General features: G+C 38.7%; 1 protein-coding gene across 1 annotated transcript in view; it reads left to right on the top strand.

Moving 5' to 3' along the window:
• DROSHA (drosha ribonuclease III) overlaps window positions 1-10,357 on the top strand; it is a 127,781-nt gene that overhangs the window by 6,545 nt on the left and 110,879 nt on the right. The window contains exons 5-7 of the mRNA XM_012807049.2: window positions 3,550-3,642; window positions 9,005-9,115; window positions 9,349-9,580. Of these exons, the coding sequence (XP_012662503.1) occupies window positions 3,550-3,642; window positions 9,005-9,115; window positions 9,349-9,580 (436 nt within the window). The remainder of the gene's footprint in view (window positions 1-3,549; window positions 3,643-9,004; window positions 9,116-9,348; window positions 9,581-10,357) is intronic.

Raw genomic sequence — 10,357 nt, 5'->3', positions numbered from 1 at the left:
GAGCCACAGGTGCTGCCCTATACCACTTATTTTTAAGACCGAATAGCTATAAATATGAGCGAAATAAGGCTTTGAGCAGGAGTTCTTAAAAAATGGGATTCTAGATAGTCTTATAGAAATGCCCTAAAGTTTATATGCAAAGTTTTGTATGTGTTTTTCCATAAGAAAGCTTATGGCAGATTCTCAAAGAGTCTGTTACCCCCCAAAGCTAAGAACCGTTGGTTTTTATAGAAACATAAAAAGACAGAGGTAAGGACTGTACTCATGTTTATCAGTGCCTCGGTGAACGCTGTCAACGAAGATTGGAGCTCTTCAGTTGTCAGGCTAATGACAGTGCTCCTCTTTCTTTCCCTGTAGTGTGTTTACCTTCACTGCCTTGTGGAACTTGTGTGCTAAAAGTATTTGAGCTTCTCACACCCGGTCACTTCCTCTGTGAGTGGAGCTGGTCTTGCCTCCTGTTGCTACTCCTCAGCTCATTTCAAAAATCAGTTCACACAGTGGTTTCCATGTTTTTTTGATGGCTGTATTGATTTGATTCTGACTGAACGTTTTGTCAGGAAATGATGGTGGTTATTCTTTGCCCTGAAGATAGTGACTGGTGCTTGGAAGGCCGAGAAGGAAAATGCTTTGTTGCCTCCGCAGGATGTGCTGGTGCAGGGGACAGGGAATGTGATTCTTGCAGGGATGACCGATTTCTGGAGGCCAAAGCTGAGTGGGAGTCAGTAGACTTTTTAAAGTCATTGTTCAAAACAGCGTAAACTACTGTTTCTGGTCGATATTATTCTCAATTATTCTGTGATGAACGAGGTGGCAGAGGCCAGTGATAGTTTATTTTACAATTTTATCGTGAAAATCTAAATTGGAAAGAGTTTGTAAATAGTTTTCTTTAGACTTCGAAGGATTGTTAATAATCTTGTCTCTGGGAAAACATTTTGGTGCAAACAAATCTGAGTAGCACTTTTTTTCTCCCCCATCTTGGGATACTGTAATTGGAGGAGTTGCCAGGGCTCAGCTGTAAATCCTAAATTCTACTGAAGCTTAAACTTTGAATGATGTGTTTGAAGAAACCCAGAAACTCAGATGTCCTGTGGACTGACAATCTCGATAGAGTCAAATGCTACAAGAATTACCTCAAATCTACTTTATGCTAAACCATACTCGGTACTATGAGGATCTATATCTTTCTAAAATAGTCTATATTTATATTAGAGTTGTTTTCTAATGTGCTTGGGGTAGTTGCCTTGGAACTGTCTTAGGGGCACAGCCACATCGTCCTTGGCCTTCCTGGGGTGTTAGGTGGAGTATCAGTCTTTGGTATTGTACGGAAGGCTTCGACACAAACATGGGCCATGGGAAGTCCTGTGATGACTTCTAGAAGCGTGTTGGCAAAAACTGAAACTGCATGAACTCGGACTGGATTGTGTTCAGTTTATGGAAATTTTATGGTTTGTCCTCTGGCTGCTTTTCCCCTGTTTCGTGGGGTAAGTGAACCTGTCTTTTTACAAATTCCATCTTCCTTCTTTTTCTCCTCCTCCTACATGTGGCTGAGTGACAACTGTGAGATTGCTTTAGGGTGAACTATTTTTAGAAAAGGTTTATGAAGAAATGGATGTATGTTTTTGTTATCCTGAAAGATCAAAGTTACTCTCGGGGATGAGAAAATAAGCAGCTGCAGCTGCAGGGCACCAAGGTGCTGCTCAGCAGCGTGCTCAGGAAGCAGGCGGTGGGCTTCCAGCCGAGTGGTGCTACTGCACAGTAATGGCCAGGGCTGTCCCAGTGACAGTAGACGTGTAGCCACTGGAGAGGTAGCATGGTGGACCCAAGGAGTATCTGGATGTTTGCAAACACGGAAGAATCTTGGAAAGAGTAACACACAATTTTTCTTGCTTTGATAAAGTGTTCATCTTTATAGTGTTACTAAATATGTCTTATATCCAAATTGGTCTTTTCAATTTCTACCCACTCAGAGGTAGCAATTATCATCAGAAGTGCTATTCTTAAATGCAAAATTTTATTGGCGAAATGTTAAAAAATAAAAATAGAAAATACTCTGTAGTTGGTGTTTTTATTTAGAAATACAGGTGATTATTCTTTTCAGTAGCCATTATACTACAAATTACATATAACTTTGACAGGTGGCACTATTCCCTAATTTCTATACTGTTATAGAGATTTATTGCCTGTATGTAAACTATAGCTTTAGAAATATAGCTGATGGGCTCAGCACCTGTGGCTTAAGCAGCTAAGGTACCAGCCACATATACCAGAGCTAGCGGGTTTGAATCCAGCCTGGGCCTGCCAAACAACAGTGACAACTACAGCCAAAAAATAGCCAAGCATTGTGGCGGGCACCTGTAGTCCCAGCTACTTGAGAGGCTGAGGCAAGAGAATTGCTTGAGCCCAGGAGTTGGAGGTTGCTGTGAGCTGTGATGCCACTCTACCCAGGGCGACAGCTTGAGGCTCTGTCTCAAAAAAAAGAAAAGAAAAGAAAGAAATACAGTGGATGAAGAAAGTAGCATCCTAAGCCCTGGCTGCTTCATTTTGAACAGTTAGGATACACCCAAGGAGTGTGTATATGCTAAAGCATCATTCAAAGGAGTCTCCCTTGAGAATGTGGAAATCTTTCAAGTGAAAAAAGCAATTTCTGTCTTACTACGTATCTAAGCACTCATTGATCTCTATCAGTTTTTTAAGTTTTGATTTCAATGTATTGTTTTTTTTTCCTGTTTTAAGTTGGGGGATATTTTTGAGGTCAGACATTTTTATGTCTTCTTGCTGAACTCAGGTTAATATGGCATTTTCACCTCATTCTGAAACTGAGTGGTTACTTCCTTTAGATTTGTAGTTCTGATTCAGACACGCAGGAGTTTAGATGTTAGTTTCAGATCTTTATTGTTCAATAGGTTCAAATTATTTATTATAATTTCCAGCTTTACATTGGAAGGGTTTTTAAATCCCTCATTCTGTTTTTCACATTAGATAAGCCTAGCTTCCCCATTTAGTTTTTTCCAGATTAAAAAAAGCATTAAAGTGACTTAGTCATGGTCTTATGCAGGTTAGTGATAGCTAAAACAACAACTCAGACCCGTGTAACGCGTAAGAGTTAAGAGCTCTTTTATTATAGAACCTTGTCTTAATCTTTATTGTAAAAGCTTTGTAATTCTCATTTATTTACTGGGTGAAGTTGAGCTGGTTTTTAGAAAGCAATAGGTCTTTTAAAGTTTCCCCTGTAGGTTAAATACCCAGGGATTGGCTGATTAGAAGGTCTCGAGCAAAGATTACAATAAAATTCCCTTTATTGCTTAGCATCACGCATGACTTCTTTCTTTAAAGAAAACTGCAGAAATTGTCCAAGTTAGTTAACTCCTGAGGCAAGAAAAGCTCCTTTATCCTCTAATAAATTAAGGAGGCATAAAAATGGCCCCTAGCGAATAGTGTCTGAAAAATTCTTAGATATGGTCCATTTATTTAGAAGATGAATTCAGTGAAAAGAGATGGTGTTTTTGAGTCTTTCTGCTGAAAACAGCTCTGTGTATTAATTCCTTTAAGAGAGCGAGAACGGGAGAGACACAGGCATCGGGACAACCGAAGATCACCATCTCTGGAAAGGTCCTACAAAAAAGAGTATAAGAGATCTGGAAGGTAAGCGAGGAGTTGACACCAAAAGAGGTCATAGGATTATCTCCTTGAATTCCAATTTTGTGCTTGTGCACGGTATTAGCCAAGTGTTCATAATAGTCTCAGAGTCCAAGATGACCTGTGAAAAGATAAAGCAGCCTGTAACTTAGAAGACTTTATTTTCTAGATGTATTGATAATGCACAAAGAAGATCTTGATGAATTTCCACAAACTAGAAATTACACAGACTACTTTTTCTGATCATAAATGCTATAAAACTATACATTAATAATTCAAATTATTTTTAATAACCTTGACAATTCATAATTATGCTCTTAAATTTACTTGTTTCAGAAACAAACTTGCAGTCATACTTTCTTTAGAAAAAGAAAGCAATGAGATTGCTGTAACTCAAAACTTACAGGGTATACCTTGTTCTGTGTCCAAAAGTAACATTGTATGGTCTTATGTAACGATAATTTAGAGTAACATTGAGTCTGGCAGATTTGGATCAGTTGTTAGCTTTCCCCATTTTGTTACTGTTTAAAGTTTTCTAACCTTTCTAAGACTCGGTGGTTTCATTGTAAAAACAAGGATAGTTATACGTAGTATTTACCTTGTAACTGATCTAAAGTAAGTGCCAACTAAGTGGTAACTCTATACCTAATTATTATCTGAGCACTTGGCTTTAGAAGTGGGTAGAGTATACAGAAAGAAGAAAAAGAGATTTAAAGATAAAATAAAAAGAGATTTAAAGATAAAATGAAATTGAAATTGTAGCAATATAACCGTATTTGTAAATAAATGCAAGCCTTGGTTCTTTGAAAGATCATCCAATTAAAAAGTGGGAAATCAAGGAAAGAAAAATGTACATAATATTAGATTTGGGAAAGTGTATGATTGCAAGAATGAAGATGGTTTATAAATCATAAAACAGTCTAAGAACAAATATTTTATTTAAAAAATTAGAAACTTGAATGTGGTTGGTTAGTTTCTAGGAAAACAGAGACTACAGATTTCGTTTAAAAGGTATAAAACTTTAGTAGGCCAATAACCATGGAAAGAAGCTGAGTTTGTGCTGTCTCTAAAAAATTTTGAACTGTTATAGAACGCTAACGCAGGTAGAAGAAAAGTGCTGCTCTGCTGTGGCAGTAGGAAAACCCAAGTGACAAAACCTAACCAAGGAATTGAACTGTCCAACAGTCTGTCCAGAATATAGATAAAAATACTCAAGAATCGTGGCAAGTTGTTTTTAGTTTGTGTTGAAATGCACGTAACCAATAGAGTTTATTCCAAGGCTACATGGTTAGATAGATTAGTATTAGTATTAAAATTTGTAATTGCTTATGTCAAAATCATTATAGCATTATCTCAGTACCTGATGAGTAAGTCTTTAAAATAAAGCCAGCAGTACACTAGGAAAATTAGCAGACTTCGTTAATATGGTGAAGAACTATCTTATTATGAACATGATTGAAACTATCTCAAAAAAAGCCACATTTAGCATTGAAAACTAGGGGCGTTCCCAAGCAAGTTAGAAAATAGCGAGGCCCCGTTGCTTATCACTCTTACTAAATATCATCAGAACTCGATCAATGGGCTAGTTAAAAACCTGAGGCTCCAGTGTGTCGAGGTGTCATCCGCACCATTAACAAGAGTTCCCTACTGTACAAGAAGAAGTAAGTTAAATGCTGTCACATGTTGCTGTGGGAGGAAAGCAGTGAGAATCCAGTCTAGGGTAGTGTGTCAGAGAAATTGAGGTTTCCCTGACACTTAAGCTGTACATGTGCGTTGGGGAAGGAGAATAGTGGGGCCGAGAGAAGATTGCACTGTGCAGAAATGCTCCGAGGGGGGTCAGGCTGGAGGCCGGAAATGAGTTTCTCAGCCTTTTATAGTAATCCACAGGAGAGATGACTGTGGCCTAGACCAGCACAATGACAGCGGTAACTGGGCAAGGTAGACACTGTTGAGAGATGCTCATGTGCCAGAGTCAGGAGGACTTGGTAACTGTTCAGATGTGTTAGGGGCGGGGAAAGAAGAGTTGAGTGATACCTGAGATCGGTCTTTGCCGTTCAGGATGGGAGACAGTGAGGAGGAGGCAAGAGCATGAGTTCCTTTAGAACTGGAGGAATTCGAGACAACCAAGTGGAATCATGCAGTAGTGAATTGGATGTGCAGATGTAATGGTCAGAAAGTGACCCTAGCTGGAGATGCTAAATGCTGTGGATTAGATGAGATGAACTGGAAGGGTGAGCAGAGGGCCTGAGAAGGAGGAGAGGAGGCAGGAGAAAAGCCAGGGTATTGTTGTGTCAGTGGACATCCCTGAGGACTGATTGGAGGTGGGTGACTTTTCATGTGTAAGTGCTGGAAATTTCCTCAGTGTAGTGGTTTCTTCTTTCATGCCTGCTGGCTTGCAGAGATGGCAGACTTGGATTCTGTGAGTTTTAACTAATGCAGTTGATGGGAAAATAAAAATTAGCAATGGAGATCTTGTAAATGATGAAAAGTTGCCACAGTTTACAACATAGCAGCATGTTGTTAAAAAGAAATAATTTGGAGTTTGGATTTTGAATCTTGGAGTGTTTGAATCACTTACCTGAAAACGAAGTTTTGTTCCTGTTTTGAAATGCCCCTATCAACGTGTTAAAAAGAGAAAATACTAGTTATTGTTCACCACAGACAACTCTGACCATTGGCCCCATCATGCAACACACCTGCCAAAAGGGATGGGGTGAGGATGTCTTTTGGCTGTATTTCTTAATGACGATAATGATAATGGTTGAACATTTAGTGGGATTTTTTTAAAAACATGTTGACATGTAACTAACTACTCCTTCCAAGTTTTATGGTATTAGATAAGTGACTAATGTTTAGGGGTGCTTTCCTCCTTTGTTGGTGATACCAATATCTGCCTGACTGGGCTCTTATAAGAATTAAATGTGGGAATGTGAATAAAATACTTAACCAGAGTATCAGGCTCACAGTAAACACCCAGACAAACAAACAAGAGCCACTGGGAGGTAAGAGTTACCATTATTGGCTGATGGTATTTTAATAACCTTCCTAAATACCAGGAAAACCTAGTTAAAAATGCAATGGGAGAAAAAAGTAGATTCATTATAGAACTTGTGCTAATTAAAATTAAATATCTTTAATAACTTAAAAAAATAGGACCAACGGGAAGAAAACTGTAAACTGTCTCTGGTGACAAGTGGTGTAATGAATGGAAGCATGCCATCTCCCTGTGGTGGACGGCCATCTTGTAAAAATACCGATTTTGTTTTTTCAAAACACTGTAATCTCTAACTTAAAAGTAACTTCAGTTGAAACACTGGTTTTAGAACTTCATCATGAGTCTTTAAGTTTTCTTTGGAACAGAAGTTTGAATAACGAAAAAAAAGCCATAATCCAGGGATATTTATTGTCGTAGTATTGATGTTCTGGAAATACATATTAATTGAAAACCTCGCTATGGCTACAGATTAGTGAAACAAATGCTGAGCAACATTGAGATAGATCTAAATTTTATACCTAATAAATAATTATAAAATTATGTTTAATAAATAGTAAAGTTGTTTTAAATCAGAGGAGAAACTGGCAGTTGGCAAGTTCTTTGGAGAAAAAAATTAGGCTAAATTTCTGCCTTACATCCTGAAGAGCTGGAGAAAAAACATTTAATGCTAAAAATTACTAAAGAAAATATAAAATATTTAGCCTTGATCTGAGAAAGGTTTTCCAAGCAAAGCACTAAGGTAGAAAGCATAAATTAAAAGATCTTTAGATTTGGCTTTATTATAATTATACATAGCAATAAGCAAATACACAGAATTAAAAGGAAAACCAAAACCTATAAGAGGTTATAGTACATGTGACAGAAGGATGATTATCTTAATGAAAAGTGTTTCTAGGGCGGCGCCTGTGGCCCAAAGGAGTAGAACTCCAGCCCCATATGCTGGAGGTGGTGGGTTCTAACCCAGCCCTGGCCAAAAAAAAAACCTACAGAAAAACAAAAAAAAAATAATAAAAACTTTTCTACAAGTAAAGTGCTATGATCCTAATTAAAAAAATTAACATAACATATGACCGAGATATTTTATAAAAGACGTGAACATGAAATGTATTTATTTCAGTAGTGATAAAATATTGAAAATTAAATGAGGTCAAGGCTTTTTCATTGGAATGGCAAAGATTAAAAACAACCAAGATGATATGATGTGAGGAAAGGGAAACTCACGGAAGGTTTTGACAGTCGTCTGAACTAGTGCTGCCTATCTGGAGAGAAGCTTTGAAAGAACGTGTCCACTGTGGGAAGTGGTCTGACGAGTGTGCGGAGAACAAAATGTGCTCATGATGAGAGAAGCTAACCTGAATGACTGTCATAAGATTTATTAAATTATGCTATATACATATAAAGAACAGTAGGCATCCATTAAAGGGGTTCAGCTATAGATGTGTGGAAGTAGAGAGGAGTTCCTGATTTACTGTTCAATGACAAGAGCAGGCTATAGAGTTCTCTTTGCTGTAAAAACATGTATATATTTAGATGTCTATTCATCTATATATGTTTTTAAACATTGGTGAAATAGAGTGGTTATCGCTGAGTGGTATTATGGGTGATTTCTGCATTATTTTTGTTGATGTTTGTACTTTACTATGGAATGTGCACATTTTCCTTTAAAAGTCACTCTTTTTTTTCTGGTAACTAATGATACATATTGTAATATTTAGAAAGCATATAAATACATGATCAGTGTGTCTAACTTCCTAATCCCTGCCCCCTGCCCAGTACTCATATAAACACATAGCCGTTCTCTGATAAAATTAGAAGTTAGTGATACAGTTAAAGAAAATGGATAATCTGTGACTTTGATCGTTGCAAGCTTTCTTGGATAGTGGCAACTTTGTTAGTGGAGCCGGACACCTGGCCTAATAAAGCAGTTGTTCTCCTGTGCTGAATTCTCAAGGTCTGTATGTTCTGCCTAAATTTCTTGGGCACAAATTAAAATCTCCCCTTTAGGATTTCCCCTCTAGGTACGTCTATAGGCTGAGTCTTCACAGATTTTAAACTCTAGGAATTCGAGGAGACAAAGTTATTTTTTCATCCTTTTTTACGAGTGAATTTTTATTCGTGGGGATTAGAAGGAAGTCAAAGTGTTGGTGGCTAAGTAGCAATACCCAAGTGTGAGGTTCCAGAGAAGCAGTTAGGGGTGATATACCTGGTTCTCTTGGATTATAGTCCACAGGCGGAATTTATGGCCAAATCTTTTTTTTTTTTTTTTGGTCCTGGTGAAGCAAGACATGGAGGACTCAAAACTGATATTCTCGTTGCTGAAATTGATCATATGTGGAGATTTCCAAGTATTCCCTAAGTATCTTTCTCTTCTAGGAGTTACAGTTTATCGGTTGTTCCTGAACCTGCTGGATGCACACCAGAATCACCAGGGGAGAGTATTAAAAATACAGATTCTTGGGCCCCACCCCTGGAGGTTGTGAATCAGTAAGTAGATCTGGGGTGGGGCCTGGGAATTTGTATTTTTAAACGAATAAACTTCAGGTGATTCTGATGCCACCAGACTGGTATTTGGGAATCACTCGTTTAAAAAATAAATGTGGTAGTTCGGCATGGAATTTCTATCGTAGGTGAAAAATGCACCAAACAAGTGAAATGATGCAGTTTTTTACAATGGAAGAGCATTTTTAATAATTAACCTCTCTTGCCCCCTTTTGAAGTCGCTCCCCAAGTAGGGAGAAGAAGAGAGCTCGTTGGGAGGAAGAGAAAGACAGATGGAGTGACAGCCAGAGCTCCGGCAAAGAGAAGAACTACACCTCCATCAAGGAGAAGGATCCCGAGGAGACGCTACCTGACAAAAATGAGGAGGAAGAAGAAGAACTTCTCAAGCCAGTGTGGATTCGATGTACCCATTCAGAAAACTACTACTCCAGTGACCCCATGGATCAGGTGGTAGGTCTGGAGCAGGAGAAGCTGCAGAGCAGGGTTGCTCCACCGTGGCCCTGCTGGCGTCATGGGCCAGATCGTTCCTTATTGTGGTGGCTGCCCTGTGCATTTAGTGAACTCTACCCACTAGATGCCGGTACTGACAACCAAAAATATGTTCAAATATTGTCATATGTTACCTGGGGGGAATAATCCTCCTAGTTGAGAATCATTCCTATGGACAAAAGCTATTTTTGAAAGTCAAAGACCAATAGTGTAGTAGGTTAATGAAAGTATCTCTTTAGTTTGCACTTTTTATGACACTGATAATCTTGATACCAGAGACTTCATAAGCTCTCACCTATAACTAGTTTAAGTTTGTAGGGGGTGTGTGTATGTTTTTCTCCAAAAACAGGAAATAAGAACTGGAGTTTGTCTTTTCAGAGTGTATCCTTGACTATTTCCCTACCATAGGAAGTCTCCCATGCATGTTGGCTGCGTGTGGAAGGGGAACTATTGTCAGTCACCCCTTAATGGGCTTTAGAGGGGACTCCTGATGCACATACAGCAGGGGCTGGGTGCCTGTGGCCTGCAGCCAGCATGCTCATGGCCACGGCGGACTCTACGAACTCCTCCATCAGCTTGCTTCTCTTTCCTTTTTCTTTCTTCCATCTCCAATTTATTCTGTCACTCTCTCCTTTCTCCCTCTTCCTGTCCTCTCCATGGATGTTATGCCTCTATCCCATTAGCATAGGTCTGTTTGCTTCAGATAGACGCATGATAATGTTCATTGACTAAATGAAG

This window comes from Otolemur garnettii, unplaced genomic scaffold (assembly GCF_000181295.1).
Source record: "Otolemur garnettii isolate 467f Iridium unplaced genomic scaffold, OtoGar3 scaffold00063, whole genome shotgun sequence".
In the NCBI taxonomy this organism is placed as follows: Eukaryota; Metazoa; Chordata; class Mammalia; order Primates; family Galagidae; genus Otolemur; species Otolemur garnettii.
This window is presented reverse-complemented; position numbering and strand designations above follow the sequence as displayed.